This window comes from Pseudorca crassidens, chromosome 20, assembly GCF_039906515.1.
Source record: "Pseudorca crassidens isolate mPseCra1 chromosome 20, mPseCra1.hap1, whole genome shotgun sequence".
Classification (NCBI taxonomy): domain Eukaryota; kingdom Metazoa; phylum Chordata; class Mammalia; order Artiodactyla; family Delphinidae; genus Pseudorca; species Pseudorca crassidens.
The window spans coordinates 8,657,017-8,677,149 of NC_090315.1; the positions used below are offsets into that span (position 1 = coordinate 8,657,017).

The 20,133-nt window shown below is 54.6% G+C and overlaps 2 protein-coding genes across 7 annotated transcripts in view; one reads left to right on the plus strand and one right to left on the minus strand.

Annotated features, from left to right (window-relative positions):
* The window catches only part of ALDH16A1 (aldehyde dehydrogenase 16 family member A1), a 13,367-nt gene extending 1,282 nt beyond the window's left edge, over window positions 1-12,085 (minus strand). Inside the window, exons 1-15 of one of the 2 annotated variants that reach the window (XM_067718833.1) lie at window positions 11,824-12,085; window positions 7,340-7,442; window positions 6,570-6,696; window positions 5,667-5,845; window positions 5,506-5,583; window positions 5,228-5,409; window positions 4,988-5,140; window positions 4,094-4,279; window positions 3,767-3,862; window positions 3,428-3,564; window positions 3,162-3,267; window positions 2,946-3,076; window positions 2,423-2,590; window positions 1,921-2,122; window positions 330-515 (exon numbers count right to left, since the gene is read on the minus strand). In XM_067718833.1, coding sequence (XP_067574934.1) covers window positions 330-515; window positions 1,921-2,122; window positions 2,423-2,590; window positions 2,946-3,076; window positions 3,162-3,267; window positions 3,428-3,564; window positions 3,767-3,862; window positions 4,094-4,279; window positions 4,988-5,140; window positions 5,228-5,409; window positions 5,506-5,583; window positions 5,667-5,845; window positions 6,570-6,696; window positions 7,340-7,442; window positions 11,824-11,913 — 2,124 coding nt within the window. In that variant the 5' untranslated portion in view covers window positions 11,914-12,085. The remainder of the gene's footprint in view (window positions 1-329; window positions 516-1,920; window positions 2,123-2,422; window positions 2,591-2,945; window positions 3,077-3,161; window positions 3,268-3,427; window positions 3,565-3,766; window positions 3,863-4,093; window positions 4,280-4,987; window positions 5,141-5,227; window positions 5,410-5,505; window positions 5,584-5,666; window positions 5,846-6,569; window positions 6,697-7,339; window positions 7,443-11,823) is intronic. The other variant, XM_067718834.1, reaches the window with a different exon arrangement.
* Window positions 11,489-17,180, plus strand: PIH1D1 (PIH1 domain containing 1). Of its 5 annotated transcripts, none has more exons than XM_067718855.1 (10): window positions 11,489-11,648; window positions 12,828-12,921; window positions 13,307-13,373; window positions 13,992-14,171; window positions 15,300-15,361; window positions 15,454-15,535; window positions 15,914-16,043; window positions 16,275-16,350; window positions 16,709-16,852; window positions 17,059-17,180. In XM_067718855.1, exons 2-10 carry the CDS (start codon window positions 12,832-12,834, stop codon window positions 17,098-17,100), a joined length of 873 nt encoding a protein of 290 aa, XP_067574956.1. In that variant the 5' UTR covers window positions 11,489-11,648; window positions 12,828-12,831; the 3' UTR covers window positions 17,101-17,180. The 5 variants fall into 5 exon arrangements, with proteins under 5 accessions (XP_067574956.1, XP_067574955.1, XP_067574954.1 ...); XM_067718854.1 differs by lacking the exon at window positions 11,489-11,648 and adding an exon at window positions 11,834-11,971; XM_067718853.1 differs by lacking the exon at window positions 11,489-11,648 and adding an exon at window positions 12,004-12,152.
* Window positions 17,181-20,133: the final 2,953 nt, after the last annotated feature.

Below are 20,133 nucleotides of genomic sequence, written 5' to 3' on the forward strand. Positions count from 1 at the left end.
CTAGGGGATGGGACAGTGGGTCACCCAGGGTTGGGAGGGAGTCAGAGACCCCCAGGGCTGTCGGGGAGGGTGAAGAATGGGCAAATGGGGAGTGGCCATGGGGGTCCTGGAAGGAATGGGACTGGGGTCATGACTGGTGAAGGCTCACAGTCTGGAGAGAACCGTCACTGGGTCTATGAGGAGTGAAGGTTTTGTGCCAGGATGCAGGTTACCATGGTTACCAAGGGGGTGGGGTGAGAGCTGAGCTCCTGCAGGTCTTGGGGCGTCTTTCATCCATCTGCTGCTCCACAGGCTGCTGGGAGCAGCAGCAGGCAGGCAGGCGACTGTACCTGGCAGACCTCCAAGGCAGGGATGGGACAGGCCCCGCTGGGCACCAAGACCACAGTGTTGCCGTGGGCCAGAGCAGGGGCCAGCAGAGACACGAAGGCAAGCAGGGGCCACTCTTCCGGGCACACAATAGCCAGCACACCCAGAGGTTCCTGCAGCCGAAGCACGGGGCCTTTCAGCCCTGCTACCTGCAGGGACAGGCAGGAGGTCAATGGCGGGGCAGGGGAGCCTGACTGCCCTCCTTTGGTCTCCTGTATCACCCACCCTTTTTCTCCTCTCATCCCCAACTTTGCTTCTCCATAACAACTCCAATCATAATAATAAAACCAGGTGTTATTTCAGAGCATAGACTCTGGAGCCAGATGCTGGGTTCACATCAGCTGTGTGACCTTGGGTGAGTTACTTAACCTCTCTGGGCCTCAGTTTCCCATCTTTAAAATGAGGATAATAATAGTGCCTACCTCAGAGATTTGCTGTTAAGATAGAATGAGTTAATATGTGTAGAGGTCTCGAAATCTAGCCTACAGGTTTGTGTGTGTGTGTGTGTGTGTGTGTGTGTGTTATTTTAAATTTATTTATTTATTTATTTTTGGCTGTGCTGGGTCTTCGTTGCTGCGCACGGGCTTTCTCTAGTTGCAGAGAGTGGGGGCTACTCTTCATTGTGGTGCGCGGGCTTCTCATTGCGGTGGCTTCTCTTGTTGCAGAGCACGGGCTCGAGGTGCATGGGCTTCAGTAGTTGTGGCTTGCGGGCTCTAGAGTGTGGGCTCAGTAGTTGTGGCGCATGGGCTTAGTTGCTCCTCGGCATGTGGGATCTTCCTGGACCAGGGATCGAACCTGTGTCCCCTGCATTGGCAGGCGGATTCTTAACCACTGCGCCACTAGGGAGGTCCCTCATGGTGGTTTGGCTTGCATTTCTCCAATGACTAATGATGCGGAGCATTCTTCCATGTGCTTATTGGCCATCCATAAGCAAACATTTTCTGAGCCCTTGGCTACACGTCAGATATTAAATGCTCGGTTCACTTAGTTTTCATAACAACTCCTCAAGGTTGGTACCACTGTATAATTGTATTTCATTTATGGAGGAAGCCCAGGTCAAACGACTAGCTATCTTTCCATTATCTTTCTATTATCTCTGTCCCTGAGTGTGCCCATGCCATTGCTTGAGTCACTGAATCCTCACGTTTTCTTCACTGGACCCACCATACGTCTCAGACCAACCTAATATCTATATTTAGCTGCATATTATATATATAAACAAAACAAAAATCACACCAAACAATACTCAGTGCAATGCACTCTGTATTTTCTATCCTGTTGTCTTTTGTTAAAAAAAGAAACAAGAACAAAAATACCAAAGCAGGGCTATGACCCACTAAATTGGTTTTATGGCCCAGTAATAGGTCACTAACAACAATTTGAAACACTACTCTATGAGGTGGGCTGGATACCCATTATACAGAGGATGAAATCAAGGTGTAGACAGGTGAGGCCACTGGGGCCGGGACCCCCAGTCTGGCTCATTCCGGAGCCCTTCCTCTGACGCCACTCCAGACTGCCTGTCCTGTCTGCCCGCCCACAGACCCCTCTCACCTGCAGGGTGCAGCCTTGGGTCTGGACGCGGGCCCCCCATGCCCGAAGCCGCCTCACGCTCAGCTCCACCTCCGCCTTGGCGACCTTGAGCTCCACTCCATGCCTCTCCAGCCTCGAGACCAGGGTGGACTCTCGGCATTGCAGTGCGGCCGCCAGGGCCCATAGTAGGGCTGCTCGGGCCCCTGGCGACTGGCCCACCCAGCTGTGGGTGGACAGGGCACATTGGGGGTTGGTTTCCTCATCCTGGCTCTTTCCAGGTGCCCCACCTCTGTCCACAGCTCCTACTCTGGGGGTCCAGGCCCCATAGCCCATCTGCCCTGGGAGGAGAGTGAGGGGACAGACCCACATCCCGTCAGCCCTGGGAGCTCAGACTCCACAGCCCACAGTCCTCGGGGTCCAGACCCCATGTCCCATCAGCATCAGCTAGTCCTGGGATTTCAGACTCCCCCCTCTGACACCCCACGACCCCTGGGATATCTCACGTGACACCTCCGTTCCTTACCCAGGGGCAGCCTGGTGAGCAGCCTCCACGGCACCTCGGATATCCTTGGCTCCACCCTCAGCCACGTAGCCATGGAGATTGCCCTGCGAATCCCGGATGGGCCTGGAGCTCCGGGCCCCAGGAGCCTGGAAACGGCCTCCCACAAAGAGCCCATAGGGGGGTGCTGGGCTGGAGTAGGGTGAGGTGTGAGGGTGGGTGCTGGGGCAGGGACTGCTCAGACCCCATCCCCACCCCACAGGATGGACCACTCGAGCTCCCATGAGCCTCTGCGGGACCCCACATTCCTGGCCCCCTGAGTCTCTGGGAGAGCACAGACCTTCATTTAGCAGACCTGAGACTCTCATCAGGCCTGGCGGGTAGGGGTGAGCCGTAAGACCCAGAATGAAATTCTCAGCAGGACTCAGGGACCCCTTGATGGCTCTCAAGAACCTCCCTCCAGTCCATGGAGGAGCCTGCCACAATTTCCCCTCTCCCCTTCCACACTCCAGGAATTCTGAGAGTTGTGGTCCCTAGAACAGCTCACCTAAGCCCTGTTTCAGGCCCAGCTGGTAGGGTGGAGGGAACAGCAAGGCCAAAGGTGTCATAGTTCAGATTCTCCGACAGGTAGGGCAGGCAGGTAGGGGTCCCTGAGGGCCGCAGATACTCATACAGACCCTGAGAGAGGGATAGAGTCAAGAGAACGTGAGAAGGGCACAAGGTGGATGAAGGGGTGGTGATGGGCAGGGAGGGGTGCACTCACATCTGGCCCCCCGTGCCAGGAAGACCCACTCTCCTTGCAGCCACCTGTTGGCACTGCAGGGTCTCTGAGGCCGTGGGCATTGATCCAGACCGTGCCCATCTGGAGCCTGTGGGGAGGAGGGGACATCAGAGAGAAATGCACAAACTTGAGGTGGGGAGGGGTAGTCAGAGAGGCGGGGAGAGACCCAGAGAGAGGGGAAGACATCGAGACTAAAGCTGGGGCCATCCCAGCAGGGCCCCCTGTGTGCCCAGTGGGTGTGAACTGACCCATAGGCCAGCTCCAGGGCCTGCCCCAGTCTCTCGCTCCATACGCTGGCACTGCCTCCTCGGGGCGTCCAGTTGGCCACGGCCAGCGCCTCCTTAGCAGTACGGAAAGGGGAGGCCACGACCAGAGGCCACGGAACCTGGAAGGGATGACAAGGGAGCTCAGGCAGCCTGGCCAGCCCCTCCCTCCAACACCCCACCCACTAGGAGTCCAGCCTACAGCAGTCAGCAGCCCCCAGACCCAGTCCAAATGGTCACTCCGGGGGCCTCTGTGCTGTGCCACCCATGTCCGGCTGAGGATGGGTGGATAGCCTAGGGTCTCTGAGACCCTGAGGGGCTTACCTCTGCCTGAGTACATGGAGAGGCTGGAGGGAGGTCAGAGATCAAGGATGGGGGAAAGAATGGGCTGTCTGGAGGCATACTGCCAGCCTGGAAGACCTAGGGAGACAGAGAAATAGATCTGCAAATTCACTCCAATCCTCTCCTCCCCAGGGATCCAGGAGTCTGGACCCCAGACCCCTCCTCCCTCAGACCCAGGAGTCCAGCCCGCAGGCCCTCCTTGCTCGCACCCCAGAGTCCAGGCCCCCAGACCCATCCCTCCCCAGACCTAGGAGTCAGATCTTGAGGTCCCTCCTCCCCCAGCACCCCAGAGTCTGTGCCCAGGCTCACCTGTGCACCCTGGCTCTGGGCCTCACGCACATAGCGCTGGGCCAGGTCATGTGCAGCAGCTCCCCGGGCCCCCATGTCCACGGCTCCGTCTAGACCTCGGCCACCGCGAAGCCGCCCCATCCGCGCCTGGAGCCGCCTCATTGTCTCATCCCACACAGACTCCTGGATGAGAAGTCTGAGTCCCCCCTGTTAGGAAAAGGGAGGGATAGGGTGGGCAAACTCGGAGCCTACGTGGGTGGGTCACATCCCCGCAGAGGGCCAAGCCTGGGGGACATATGTGCACAGATCAGAGGAGGGTCAGGGAGAAGTGGCCGAGGACCAGGAGACTCCCTGAGGCCCCAAACCCCAGGGAGGATGTGGAGTTACAGAAAGCTGGTGATGCAGAGCGAAGAGAGATGCTAGAAAACTAGGACATGGACACTCAGAAAAATGAAGAGTCCTAAAGAACAACAGACACAGAGCCCCCGAGCCTGGAAGCCCAGGAGAGCCGGGAACATGGAGATTCAGAAACTCGAGAGGATGAGGACCTTCACACGTGATGGTCTACAGATAGGAGTTTGGAGACACAAAGACCTGAAAAGTAAAACAAATGAAGAGACTTCCCTTGTGGTCCAGTGGTGAAGACTCTGCGCTCCCCATGCATGGGGCCCGGGTTCCATCCCTGGTCAGGGATCTAGATCCCACATGCATGCCGCAACTAAGAGTTCACATGCCATAACTAAAAGATCCCACATGCCACAACGAAGATCCCACACGTGGCAACGAAGACCCTGCATGCCGCAACTAAGACCCAGCACAGCCAAATAAATTAATTTAAAAAATAAATAAATAAAATGAATGAAGTCATGGGGCCCCAGGGTCTGGAGACAGACAGGCCCAGCCCCCAGGTCTCACCGGGCTGCGGTCAGACCAGGCTGCATCCACGACGCCCTCCACGGCCGAGTCCACATCCGCCGTCTCCATCAGTAGCAGCAGCGACTCAGCCCCCAGTGCCAGGCCCAGCTCGGGACCCTGGCCCGCCAGGGCCCGCCGTAGGGCACGACCATCCTATGGGACCCATGCAGGGGTCAGCAGCGGGGAGGAGCATTCCAGCCCCCCAGCTGTGTCCAGACACCCTCCCACCCCTGAAGATACCTCGATGGCTCCACAGAAGGCCACCTTCTGGACTCCAGGCTGTGAGGCAAGGACAGGCCCCAGGGAGGCAGGGCCACTGATCACATTGAGGATTCCTGGGAACTGGCCTAGCTCTCCTGCCAGCTGGGCCACAAGGAGGGGCGTCGGAGAGGCTGGGGGCACGAGGACCACCACCGTGCAGCCTGGGGAAGGCAGGCAGCTCAAGGACCCTGGAGTCCAGACCCCCGGCCCCCTTCTCCCTCAGACCCCGGAGTCCCAACCCCCAGCCAATCATTTACCCACAGCCAGGGCAGGGCAAATCCTCCACATCATCTCAAGGAAGCAGAATGTGGGTGGCAAGATGAGACCAATCACTCCTGCAAGAACAAATGAGACTGGTGCAGGCACTGCTGGATGGTGAGGGAGGAGGGGGCTGGGGGCTGGGACTCCTGCTTCTCACCCAGGGGTTCCCAGCCTGCCAGCGCCTCCTCCTGGGTGTGTGCCTGGACTGCATGGTGCTGGAGCAGCTGCTGGGCCAGAGGGACATCCCTGTCTCGAACTTCTCGAATGGCCCGTCCAGTAACCAGGGACTCCAGGGTCCACAGCAGCCGCTGGTGCTTCTGGATCATCTTGGCCAGCCTGTGGAGCAAGCAAGGGGGATGGTCATTTTTTTCTTTTTTCCTTTTCCTTGGCCGCCCGCATGGCTTGAGGGATTTTAGTTCCCCGACCAGGGATCGAACCTGTGCCCCATGCAGTGGAAGCGCAGAGTCCTAGCCACTGGACCGCCAGGGAAGTCCTGGGATGGTCATTTCCCACTGCCCCTTGGCCTGATAGAGTCCTGGAACACGCCCTGTGTATACCTGAAGTACAATCCCCAGGAACCCCTGGGGCATCAGCACTATTTACCAGTGGTGGAGGGCACCAAAGATGTATGGGAAATGTAGTCTGGTAAACACTCAAAACCTCAGGGTGCTGTGTAAAGATCTTGGCCACCTGTAACCCCCAAATGTGCTAGGAAATGAAAGCTTAGCCTTTAAGTTCAATTGTTCTTTGGGAAATGGAATCCCTGTCTCTAACTTGCCCAAGAATGTGCTGGAAAACAGTTTCAGGAGCTTCACCAGGCCCAGTGAGCTGTTGAGAAATGGCGCCCGGATGAGTCCCAAGGGTATGCTGGGAAACAGGCTTTGTCATTTCTAGTCCCAGCGAACAGTAAGAAATGGATGTTTTAGCTGCTAAAGGCTCAAAGGCATGCTGGGTATATGAATCTTAGCAGCCAGTGAATTCAGTGGGATATTGGGAAATATAGAGTCTTTGTTCTCAAATCCTTCTCCATCTCCTGGGGTCCAAACCTCAAGTGCATCACCTGGTCAGATGCTGGGCCCGAAAGGCTCCAGGCTGTGTGCTCCAGTTCTCCAACGAGGTCCTGGCAGCCTCCACGGCTCCTGCCACATCCTCCGTCTGTGCTTGGAGGCAACTGGCCAAGTTCTCTCCTGGGGAGATGAATGGGGGGAACCCAGTTGGCAGGTGGGGGGAACCCGTGTCAGAACTGGGGGGGGCTGACATTTTTGGAGCCCAGGAGCACCCCAAGGCAGTAAAGTTGGTCCCCCTACCCCACACAGGTTCTCAGTTTTATCATCTGACAAATGCGGATAAATCCATATAGGTCTTTGCTCTGACTGCCTCCCACAGGCAAGGAAGGGATTTTAGGAGACAGTGACTTCAAAAGTGTTCACAGTGGGCTTCCCTGGTGGCGCAGTGGTTGAGGGTCTGCCTGCCAATGCAGGGGACGCAGGTTCGTGCCCCGGTCTGGGAGGATCCCACATGCCGCGGAGCGGCTGGGCCCGTGAGCCATGGCCGCTGAGCCTGTGCATCCGGAGCCTGCACTCCGCAACGGGAGAGGCCACAGCAGTGAGAGGCCCGCGTACCACAAAAAAAAAAAAAAAAAAAAGTGTTCACAGGGACCTGGAACCATAATTAGGAGGACTGTTATCAGGAGGAGCCAGAAATCTCAGCCTTCTTCTCCCACCAGCTGCTCCCTGCTCTCAGGGCCCTGAGCAGAGAGAATGGTATATTGTTGGTGGGTACACCTGGGCCATAGACACCTCTTTCCCATGACTGGGGGACACCGCATACCTGTGATGGGATCCTGGCAAGGCACTGAACTCCTGTGTTCAGGCTTTAACCACCGTCCGTTAACATAGTGACCCAAGTGCCGGTCCTGGGTGTCCAGCCAGGCCTGGGGGAGGTGGAGAGAGTTCGGAAAGGGGTCTGAGAGGCAGCTGGAGGAGCTCTATCCCTACCCAGAGTCCTCTGGGAAGAGAATACCCGCCCCCTTTGCCCCATCAGTTATTTTCCCGTGTAGGAGGAAAATACACATAAACATAAAAAATACATAACATGAAATTCACCATTTTAAAGTGTAAATTCAGGGCATTTTCTAACAATACATTCACAACGTTGTGCAACCATCTCCACTATCTACTTTCAGAACATAGGGAATTCCCTGGCGGTCCAGTGGTTAGGACTCCACGCTTCCCCTGCTGGAGGCCCAGGTTCGATCCCTGGTCACGGAACCAAGATCCCACGTGGCGAGCAGCACGGCAAAAGAAAAAAATCCAGAATATTTCCATCGCCCCAAAAGGAAACTCCATACCCATTAAGAGCTCACCCTCCCTTCTCCCCTGCCCCCAAGTCCTGGCAACCACTAATCTGTTCTCTGTCTCTATGGACTGGCCTATTCTAGACATTTCATATATAAATGGAATCTTACAATACGTGACTTTCTGTGTCTAGCTTCTGTCACTCAGCTTGGTGTTTTCGAGATTCATCCGCACTGTAGTATGGATCAGAATTTCATTACTCTTTATGGCTGTATGATATTCCATTGTCTGGAGAGACCACATTTTCTTTACCCATTCATCAGCTGATGGGCATTTAGGTTGTTTCTGCCTTTTGGCTATTGTGAATAGTGTTGCTGTGAATGTCCACGTACAAGTCTTTCTTCGAATAACGTCTTTACTTCTTTTGGGCATATATCTCAGAGTGGAGCTGCGGGTCATATAGCAATGCTCGGAGTAATTCATGGAGGAACCACTAAACTGTTTTCCACAGCAGCTGCATCATTTTACATTCTCACCAGCAACATATGAGGGACATCCTATTGACTTTTACATATGGAGAATGTGAACAAAGGATTAATAAAACTTGTTCTCCATGGAGAAATGACCTTCTTGAATAGAAATGACTTTCTATTTCCCTGGAAATCTGATACAATTCAGTTATATTTCCAGACAATACTGACCCCCGACTGGTCCACTGCACCTGGACTGGGAAAACTGGGAATATACCCTAAATATCCAGTGGGAAGCCAGAAATTTGGGGCTTCCTGGAGTGCTCTGCATTCTTGTGATGGGCATGTTCCTTGCCAGGACCCTTGCAATGCCCATGAGACTGTATCACGTGCTCTTTGGGAGGTGGGGCTTTTAAGCCAGGGGACTCCCATACCTTCCCACATGAGATGGCGTTCCCTCCCATCTCAGCTGTCATCACTCGGGAAGGATGTGACACCCCCCCGCCCCCCCACTGAAGACACAGGCCTGCTGCTGCCTTGCCAGGTGAAGTTTATTTGGCTGTGAAGTGCCTAACTGAGCCCAAGGTAGGGAGTCCCTGGAGCCTGGGGCCACATGGCCTGGGTTTGAATCGTGGCTCTGAAACTTCCTTGTTGTGCAGTCTTAGCCTGGGTCTTAAAATACCCTGGTCTTGGCTAACCCATCTGGAAGATGGAGATAATCACAGTCTCTCCCTATTTCACATGACAGTGATGAGAATTAAATGGATCCATATGTGTCATAGGCTCAGAACAGCACTTACTTAAGACTTCCTATTCATTTTATTGCATTTCATTCTCCCTGTCTGTTTCCTGTTTCTTTCTCTCCCTGTCTTCCCTAAATCCTTTCTAAATCCAAGACATCTTTTCCACTTTTTCCTTCTGCACACTGGCTTTTGTTGTTGTTGTTTTTGGCCGCTGGCTTGCGGGATCTTAGTTCCCCGATCAGGGATTGAACCCGGGCCCCCTGCAGTGAAAGCGAGGAGTCCTAACCACTGGACCGCCAGGGAATTCCCCAAACTGTTTTCTCTTAGCATCCCTGATGCCTTAGTCTCCTGATTTTTCTCTTACCCTACCAACTGGGCCTCCTCATTTTTCTTTAAAGTAAAAAAAAATTTTTTTTTTTTGGCTGTGCTGGGTCTTCACTGGGGCGTGTGGGCTTCTTCGCTGTGGGCTTCTCTCTAGTTGCGGCACACGAGTGCAGTTGCCCCGTGGCATGTGGCATCCTAGTTCCCCGACCAGGGTTGAACTCGCGTCCCCTGCGTTGGCAGGTGGATTCTTAACCACTGGATCACCAGGGAAGCCCCCCAAATTTTTAAGTAAAGTAAAAATTCGTAAGTTTCAAATTCAAAGATGCCCCCCCGACGGAAAGACACATTTTTGAAATAGTCGGGCATATATGAACATGGGCTGGGCACTAGATAATACTAAAGAATGACTGTTAATGTTAAAACAGCCTGGTGGTTATGTTACAAAATGAGTCCTTACCTGTTAGAAATGAAGATTCAAATACTTATGGGAAAATAACATGACATCTGGGTTTTAAATCACTCCAGGAAAAAAAAGAGAGAACAAAGAGATACAACATTGGAAGAAATGTTGATGATTGTTGACATTGAGTGATGATGGATAAATGGGAGTTCATAATTTAAGTACTCTGTGTGACTTTGCAAAATTTCCCCCCCCCAAAGAAAAATAGAACCCAGAAAGAATGTTCCACAGGGTCCTGGCAGGCCACGCTGGTGTGAGAAGAGGGCCCTGGTGGAGACTAGGAACTCATGACTTGTCTAAAAAGACAGTTAGCTATTGGAGCCAGATAATCTTTGTCAGGGTATGTGAGCCAAAGGTTGCCAAACTTTGGATTTTTATTTTCAAGAGAAGCTGGAATCCCGGATGTTTACATGAAATTACTTGTCCACGAATTCACATTTAAAAAAATAAAGTTCAGGCCAAAGAAAACATGTTTGTTGGTTGAGTCTGGCCCACAGATTGTAAGACTGAGCTGGGGGGTGGGGTGGGGGGATGGGGGGCATGGGCTCTGGAATCCCAGGGTTCAGGTTCAAATCTCATTTTCACATTTTTTAAGATGTGTTGACTGTTGGCAAATTACTTACCTCTTTAAGCTTCTGTCTGCTATCACTAAAGTAATGACAATTACTGTTTTGGGGATTAAATGAGATCATGCTGAACACAGAGGCTGGCACATAGAAAGCACCCAATAAATATAAGCTATTATCACATTATTGCTATTTCAGAATAGTCCATCTCTAACCAACCTCCAAGTATGGGAATTCTCTATACTCCATCCCAGATCCTCTTATCTGAGTCTACACTATAGTTCTAGATAATCTCATCATTCCCACCATTCAATTATCTTCCTACTGTGAGGACCCTGTCTCTAGGCCTGAGGCTCAGGCACAAGTAGTATTTGACTCCTGCACATGGCCCAAGGCTTTCCCTCTCATCATCACCATGTGATAACCAAGCCCATAGTCTTTCCCAAACTTTCTGCCACCCTACTCCTCTTGGGTTCACCATGGGGTGGGGGGGAGGACAGAGACAGCCAAACCCAGACCCGAGGCATTGTCCTTGTCCTCTCAATACCCCAAACCCTGTTCCTCCTGCATCTGTGCCTCATCTCTTCTCCATCTCTACAGTCCGCACCAGGCTCTGGTCTCATCTTCTTCCACGTGGACCACTGTTCTAACCTCCTCTTTCCCTCCAGAGAAGCCCAAACTTCTCACACCTAGGTGCTAGAGGGCCCTGTGAGATCAGGATGGCTCCATGGGGGAATTCTGAGGGGGCTGGGTAACTACACAAAATCCGAGGCACCGAAGTTATACATGGGAACCCCAAGATCGTTCTGGGGGACCCTGAGGGATTACGGGAGCCTTAGGGAAGTTCTGAAGTACACGGAGGGATCACGGGAGCCCCACGGGGTTATTCTGCGGGGTTGAAGGTAATTACAGGAAGTTCTGATGTATTCTGGGATTCCGAGGGTTCCCGAGATTACAGGAACCCCACAAGTATTGACGTGACCCTGACGACTCACGGGGGCTCCGCGGAGGTCTCCGGACGACCAAGGGAGCCCCCCCCAGGAATTCCGAGGGACCCCGGGGGCCATAGGATATTCTGAGGAATCACGGGAAGTCTACGCCCACAGGAATTCTGAGTCCCAGGGGATCACAGGAAGCTCTGAGGCGGCCCTGAAGAATCACAGAAGCCCCTCGGGGGATTCTGCAGAATAGGAGAAGCACCACCTTGAGTTTTGGACCGTGGAACACGACAGCCACTAGGGCTCGCGAGAACAGACTAAAGAGCTAACAGGCAGCAACCGTAAGGGCTCAAGGGAACGTCCTCCGGGGTGGATCCTAAGGAGCGGCGGGAATCACGGGAGCTGAGAGGGGCGGAGCTGCTGAGCTGCCGCGGTGGATCACGGGAGTCCGCGCTCAAAACGGGGCCCGGAGGTCTAGGAAGGGGGATGGGCAGCGCCGGCCGGGCAAGCCCTCACCAATGCGCATGCGTGGCTCTCCGGCACCGGTCCGTATTCCAGCGTGGTGAAGATCTCGCAGGCGCGGGATCCTGTGCGCGTCGCAGCCATCACGCTCCCAGGCCGCTTTCCACGGACTGCGGGACTCTCTCCCCAAGAGAACTTCGAGGTCTGAAGGGCGGCACCGCCCCCTCCAGGCCAAAGGGCGGGGCTACAGGAGATAGAGCGTAATCCCGCCTTAGGACCCGGTGACTCCGCTTATAGGTCTGCGCCGGGAAGTGTAGTTTGGAGCATGCGCATTCCTCAAAGCTGGGGGAGTGGGGAACGAAAATATGGATGCCTTCAAATAGGTACGAGGCCTCCAGATTTAGAAGAGTGGCCGTATTGGCGTCTTCCCACCACCCTGTTCATATTGGAGACCGAAAGTGCAGCTTTTAGCCCGAAATATCTTTACTCGAGAATCTAGTCTACCTCTGGGGACGAGGTGATTGTTCAGAGATCAGAAGGGAGTCCTTTAGGATGGACACTGAAGTTAAGGTTTTAAAAGTGTGCCAGCTTTGCCCAGTAACCTGGCCAGATGTGGCTGTAGGGAAGGAGCGGAAGTGTGGCTTTAATCCATATCGGAAGTGTGGCGTTTAGTGGCTTTCTGGATTAGTTTTGATTGGTTGAGGTGAAGGGCGCGGCTTCAGATTTAGACTAGATTGTTCTGTGATTGGTACCGAATGCGGTTGCAGGATAGATGAAGGAGCGTTGGGGTAGTCGGAAGTTCCTGGCTACGCAGAGACCAGAAGAGTGGCTCTCATTTAAACACTTGGCACATAGGGCTTAGAGGGCATCTAGAGACACTGGCTCCCAAGAGATTTGATGCAGTATCTGACCTGAGTGAAACTGTAGTCTCAGGCCAGATTCTTAGATTTGCGTACAGAATTGTGGGTGTCGGGAGTCGGTTGAGGGCCCGGGAGCAGGCCTCAGAGTTCGGATCCAACCGAAGGTTGTTGCTGAGGACGCCTAGGTCTCTTCCCCAGGGCCATGGCCGACTTGAAGCTGCTGGTACCGGAGGTAAACGAGGCAGAGACGATGAGCGCTGAGACGGCGCGTTTCGAGGAGCTGCTGCTGCAGGTGCGGACTAAACGGACTCCTGGGTCCCTGAGGATTTGGGAGATTTTTTGTGTGTGTGTGTGTGTGTGTGTGTGTTTGCGCGCTCAGAAACGGGACTACAGTTCCCAGAATACACTGGCGGCGGGGGTGGTGGTGGAGAAACAGTGCCTACGGGAGTTGTAGTTGCTTAACTACTACTACTGCTAGCTGTTCGCTAGTCTCTGGAAGAAATGGGAGTGGGATCAGGGTTGTCCTTCGGGTTCCTCAAAGTAGGAAGGGGACATAGTATGTCTCATGCCCTGCCTAGCTCATATACGTAAAAATTGCTCACTAAACATTTGAGGAACAAATGAGGGGGTTCTGACAGCACAAACGCCAAGCCTGGACGTTGTTTTCTTTCACACAGGCCTCCAAGGAGCTCCAGCAAGCCCAGACAAGCAGACCAGAATCGACACAGATAAAACCTCAACCTGGTGAGAAAGACAGAAACCCAAAGAGAGAGGGATAGAGTCCCAGAGAGAGGTGGTCACAGACTGGGGGCAGGGGACATAGGGAAAGGAGAGAGGAAGGAGACACAGTAGTGGTGTATAGAGGCCTTGGGTGATGGGAGTGAACAGAAACCCAGAGAGGGCAAGGAAGGGACTGAGATCCAGAGAGAGGAGGGGTAAGGGGGAGGGATAAATTGGAAGATTAGGATTGACATATACACACTAATGTATATAAAATAGATAACTAATAAGGACCTACTGTATAGCACAGGGAACTCTACTCAATACTCTAATGACCTATATGGGAAAATAATCTAACAAAGAGTTATATATATGTATAACTGACTCACTTTGCTGTTCAGCAGAAAGTAACAACATTGTAAATCAACTATACTACAATAAAAATTTAAAAAAAAAAGAGAGATGTGGGGTGACTAGGTGGACAGGACTCAAAGACAGAGAGTCAGAAATCCCAGGGGCAGGAAGGGGAACAGACCCAGAAAGTGGAGGACTAATACTCTAGGAGGGGGACAAATCAAAAGAAGGATGGACACTGAGACCCATGCAGAGACAGATGGTCAACGACAAACCCATTCCCATCAGGTTTCTGCATAAAGACCAACTCATCTGAAGGGAAAGTTTTCATCAACATTTGTCACTCTCCCTCCATCCCTCCTCCCGCTGACTTGACCGAGGATGAGCTGCTTCAAATGCTGGAGGAGGACCAAGCCGGGTTTCGCATCCCCATGAGTCTGGGAGAGCCGCATGCCGAACTGGATGCAAGTCAGTGCCTTGAGAGGACCCAGGAATCTAGCCCCCTCGGTCCTTTCTTCCCTAGAATCCAGGGCCCAGGACCCTCCTCCCTCGGGACCTAGAAACCTGGCACCCCTGTACTGATCCTTTTCCCCATGGCATATCCCTAGCCTCCTGGGCATCCAGAACTCTCACCGGACAGTCCTGGTTCTGCTCACCTGGCCAGGCTGGCACTTCTCCCTGCCCCACCCCAGGGCAAGGGAGGGCTGGGCAGGTGCTCATTAACTGATCTCCTGGCTGTAGTCCTCGGCCAGCCCTAACCCATCCCTGTTTTCTCCTCCACTCTCTCCTCTGTCTCTCTGCCTTGTCTCACCTCTGTCTCTGTGGAGTTTCTGTCTCTACATCCTTGTGTTTTCAATTCACATATGTCCCCTGAAGCCTCCTGGGATGAAGCTTTGGCCAGTGCCCTGGGGAGTAGGGACTTATCAAAACCCAGAACCTGCCCTTGAGAAACTCTCAGTCATGGGTGAGGATGAAGGAGGCAGATGTGATTTCAATGTGGTGTGACTCTGTGCTGTGCTCGGGGTGGGGTGGGGGGCCTCTTCACTCCCACTGAGGGATCAGGGAAGGCCTCCTGGAGCACGAGACGTCGGATATAAGATTTCAAGGAACCAGAGCAGTTCATCAGGCCAAGACAGAAAAGAGGGTTCTAGGCAGAGAGGACAGAGGGGTCCAGAGGCTGGAGAGAAATGATTGAATTGAATTGATCAGTAATCAAGAGTGATTGGAAGAAATTTAAAGGGATGAGGTTGCTGGAGAAGTGAACTCTCTCCAGGTGGGAGGGGCAGACCACACAGGGCCTCCAGTGCCAGGCTGAAGGACTCAGTCCTCCCCCTGCGGGTGCTGGGGGGCCTTGGGAGGACTATGAACTGGGGAGGGTCAGGGTCAGCTCTGGGACATGGTGGGGAAGGACCAGAGGGGAAGAGACTGCAGCTGGGAGACGAGGCTGGTGTGAATCCAGACTGGCAGCCGCGTGTCTTGACTTCCTAATGTCTCTGGGTCTGTGGCTGCTATTCTTGATTGTGTTTTCCTTGGCTGTGCCTGGGCCGTGGGGTTCCCACCGAGGGCTGGGGTCTCACCCCCTTTCTCTCCCGGCAGAAGGCCAGGGTTGTACCGCCTACGACGTAGCCGTCAACAGCGACTTCTACCGGAGGATGCAGGTTGGGGGCGGGGCTGCAGGGGAGGCCTGGGCCGGGGCCTCTCCCTCCATCACCCAGCCCTCCCACATCTCTTCTCCCTCTTTCACTCCTAGAACAGCGATTTCTTGCAGGAGCTCGTGATCACCATTGCCAGGGAGGGCCTTGAGGACAAATACAGCCTGCCACTAAATCCAGGTGAGGGGCGGGGCCTGGGCCACAGGGAGGAGCCAAACCTGGAGGAGCTTGGGGGCGGCCCCTGGGAGAAGTGGGACTCGTGTGGGCAGGGATTATATTAGCCCCTGGGCTGTGGAGTTCAGGGAGAGGGATGTGTGAGTCTTGGGAAGGGGGAGAGGGAGCAGGCAGGGGTCTTGAGAGCCTCGAGGGGCGGGGCTAAGGCAGGCACGCCTCCTAAAGTCAAGCTTGGGGGTGTGGTCAGATCCCTGGTATCCTCGGCAGAGGGCGGAGCCTCTCCCATGAGGCTCTCGCAGTGCAAGACCCCCTTCTTCCTCTAGGGGAGGGAGCAAAGGACACCCTGAGCCATGTGACCTTTGATCCTGTGTTCCTTCCCCTCAGAGTGGCGCATATTGAAGAACAGATCTTTCCTGGGCTCTATCTCCCAGCAGAATATCCGCTCCCAGCAGCGTCCTCGGATCCAGGAGCTGGGGAACCTGTACATGCCCGACTCCCCGAGACCTGAGAAAGGGTGGGCATTCAGTGGGCTCCCTATCTCCTGTCTCCCCGACATTCTTTGGAATCTCTCCCGCCATCCTGTAGGTGTTGGTGTCCTGGGGCTCTGGGAACCCAGAGGGAGGAGAAGCAGAACTCCCTCTGGGAAGGTGTCCTGAGGCTGCAGGGCTGGGAGGGAGAAAGAGAGGGAGCGGCCCTGGTAAAGACCTGGCGGCTCTTCTGAGTTCTGCGTCTGGTTCCTCCCCAGCCCTGAGAAGCCTCACCTGAACCTCTGGCTGGAGGCCCCTGACCTCCTCTTGGCCGAAATTGACCTCCCCAAACTGGTGAGTGCACCCTCTACCAGAGTAGGAGAATGAGGTCTGGAAGGGTCGGGGTCTTGGAGGGGGAGTGATGCGGGCTCGTTGTCAGACCTGTGTGAGCCTGGCCAGTGCTGCACTCGGAGCAGGTTGCCTCCTCCGTCCCATGGGGGCCTCAGGCCCACTTCCGGTGCTGTCCTGAGGATGCCCAGTGCATCGTAAGTGCTCAGTCATAAACCTGTAATTACTGTGTCCCACTTTTTTCTTGGGAGGTGAGACTCTTTAAATATGGTATCCCGACACGCGAGAGTTCTTTCACTGGTCTGTGTTCTTATTGTCCTGTTGCTGGGAAGGGAAGGGTGGGCTGATTCCACTGCATCCCCAGGAAGGCGCTCTGGGACTGTCGCTGGAGATTGGGGAGAATCGCCTGGTGATGGGGGGCCCCCAGCAGCTGTACCATCTGGATGCCTACATCCCCCTGCGAATCAGCTGTGATGAGAGCAAGGCAGCCTTCCATCAGAAGAGAAAGGTACCTGGGGGGCTGGGGGTTGTGGGGAACCAGGGACACTTGGGGACCTGGACCCCTGGGTCTGAGGGGGGAGGAGCTGGGGACCTGGACCCCTGGGTCTGAGGGGGGAGGGGCTGGGGGGTCTGGATCCTGGGTCTGAGGGAGGAGGGGGCTGGGGGCTGGATCCCCAGGTCCTGGACCTCTTTCCCCTTCCTCTCTCTCCTCAGCAATTGATGGTGGCGATGCCCCTTCTGTCCATGCCTTCTTGACTGGGTGTCTCCCTGTGCTTCTACATGGAGGGAAGAGGATGGTGGCTTCCCTAAAATTGAAATAAAAGATTTTTGCCTTTGTTCTTTGTCTGGCTAGGAGTAAATGGGGAGTGGGAGGGAAGAGGGACATTGGACTGGAATCCCATGGAGGTCGCTCCGCCAGCTCAGGCCTCGTCCTCTCCCCCGATCCTCTCCCTGGCCTCCTGGCCTCTAGTCTCTCCCCTTGTTAGTTTCTCTCAAGGCCCCAGAGCTGCCCTTGCCCCACTCCTGTTCACAGTCCCTCTTTGGCTCCCCAGTGCCCCTAGGAGAAAGTCCAAGCCTCTCAGCTAGCACTCAATGTTCTGTGCTGTCTGGTGGCCTACATGTTCCGTTTTTTTTTTTTTCCCACCACAGGGCACATGGGATCTTAGCTCCCGACCAGGGATCAAACCCATGTCCCCTGCAGTGGAAGTGTGGAGTACTAACCACTGGACTGCCAGGGAAGTCCCCCTTCATGTTCCCTTGTGGTCTCTTCCTCCCAGTCACTCAGGCTAGTCATACTGAGCAGTGTCCTGACCACACCAGTTTTTTATGCTGTTCCCCTATTTAGTATCCTCTTCTCCAGTACACCTACCCAGGTCTACTCCAGTACCTCTGGTTGTTTGCCCTCACAGGGCACATCTCCTTACTCTACACCCATGCCCGACCCTCCCAGTCATCCCTTTTAGTGAGCTTTTCCTGGGAAGCTTTTCAAACTTCAGGCTCTCTTTGATCTTCCCTGGCTGAGTTAGAATCCTCCTCTGGTGGTCCCCAATACCCAGTGATACTCTCATTAGAGCTATGTCCCCTATGGTGTGACAATGCCTGACGCCTAGTAGGAACTCAATAAATATTTGTTGAGTTCATGAATGATTGCCAACACACCTTCCATAGTGAATCCTAGGAGGATAGGTAAATGCAGGAGCCTCAGGGGTAGATGTTGGAAGAACAGCGGGGAGGCCACTGTGGCTGGAACTGAGTGAATTGGGTGGGGAAAGAGGGATTAGATGGTGAGAAGGTGAAAAGGTTTGGGGTTGACATTGAGTAGGGTCCCTTGGGCCTCGGAAATGGCGAACTTGGGCGCCGTGTCCACCAGAGGGCGCAACGCAACTTAAGCCCGTTGTCTCAGAGAACTACAACTCCCAGCGGCCCTCGGAGTAAGCGGCCCTTCAGAAGCAAATGGTGAAGTCCAGCGGCCGCTGGGACTTGTAGTTTGCACGGGAACCCTACGTGGGAGGAAGAACTCATTCCCGGGTCCCGAAAGTGTAGGGCTGGGTCCTCTCTGCCTTCCTCGGTCTCCATGGTGATGGTTCCGGCGAAAGTCCGGGATTTGGCAGCTGCTGGGCCCCCTTCCCACTCCTTCCTCCTCACCATCTGCTCCACCTTCACACCTGGCCCGGAGCCGCGACCGCCGCCTCCGCACCCAGACCGGGGATTCTGTCACCACAGGGTGGCGCGTGTGGACGAATCCGCGGGCTACTCCTCCCTCAGACTCTGGAGTCCGAGCCCCAGGCTCCCTCCTCCCTCTGACCCAGGAGTCCCAGACTCCAGCCTCTCCTCCCTGGCAATCCGGGGTTTTCTCAAACATAGGCAAAATTGTGACACTCAGAGGCCCAGCGAGACAAAGCTAGAGGCTGCAGCGGCAGCGGCTGCCGGGCCACCCCTTCCGTGGCGCCCGCCCGCCGCGCCGGCTGCTCCCTCTCACTCCCTCGCGGACCTGTGTCACATCATGAAAATTTAATCCCAAATGTATTTTTGGCCAGACCCAGGGAGGCAGTGAGGAAAGGAGCACCCTCCTGGGGCCTGGATCTGGCGTCGGAGAGAGGGGCTGGCGGCGAAAGCAGCGGGACAGGACCTGCCAGCGGGCTGGAGACAGGTTGAGGTTCCACCCCAGAGGGGCGGGGCTGGAATTCAGGGGTGGAGTAAGAAATCAGGGGGCGGGGACAGATCCCAAAGGGTGGGGCAGAACGCAGGTGCGGGGAGAGGACTCAGTAGCTGGGGACAGAACTCACGGACGTATACCTGGTGCCGATTCCAGGGGGTGTGGGCAAAAATCAAAGCAGGGACAGATCCCAGGGGAGGGGACAGAACTCAGGGGTAAAGAAATATCAAGGGGACACAATTCAAGGGGTGGGGACAGAACTCAGGGTGGGGAGAGAACTCAAAGGGTGGAGATAGATCCGAGGCTAGGGAGGGAATAATGACCAGCAACTGGGGGTGCGGGGAGTATAACTATAAGGGATGAACCCAGATGGGAAGGAAATCGGAAATGAAGGAATTGGAAGGGGAGATGCGCCTAGAGGGGAAATAGAACTGGAGGGACATGAAATTCAAAAGGGGAAAATGGAAACAGGTGGATGGGAGTCAAGGGCGAAGAAACTGGATGGGGAAGAACTAGAAGGGACAATGGGTGTATCGAAATGGGGGTTGGAATCTAGGGAGGGGGAAGGAATTCCCTGAATGAGAAAAGAACCCTCTGAATGAGAAAGTTGGAATTGAGGATATGGCGGCCTGGGGATGGAGGGCGCTGGGCAGGATGTGGAACTGAAGGGCACAGAAATTCGGAGGGATAGGGCTGGGAGGATGAAACGCAAAGGAAATTCAGAGGAAGATGAAACTGTAGGGGATGAAAATGCGGGGACGAAATTAGGGGGAATGAATTGGGGGGAGCAAATCTCAGATGGGGAGGAGAGAAAATCTTGGGTAGAAGGAGCTGGTGGGGGATGGATGAGTGGGGAGTAACTCCGGGAAGGAACAGAACTGGGGGCGATACAACCCAGACAAGTGAGTTCAGAACCCAGAGGCGTGGTCTTGGAGTGGAAGGGCGGGGCACGAACCGGCATGGGGAGCTGCGAAAGGTGGGCGGGATTAGAATACAAGGGGCCGGGTCTAGCATGGATGGGCGGGGCCTCTCCTTGCCCCACCCCAACCCCGACGCTGAGTCCAGTGACAGCCCCCAGACAGCCCGCACTCGCAGCCTCCTTCCCCCCGAGCGGAGCTGCGGGGCCGGCCGGG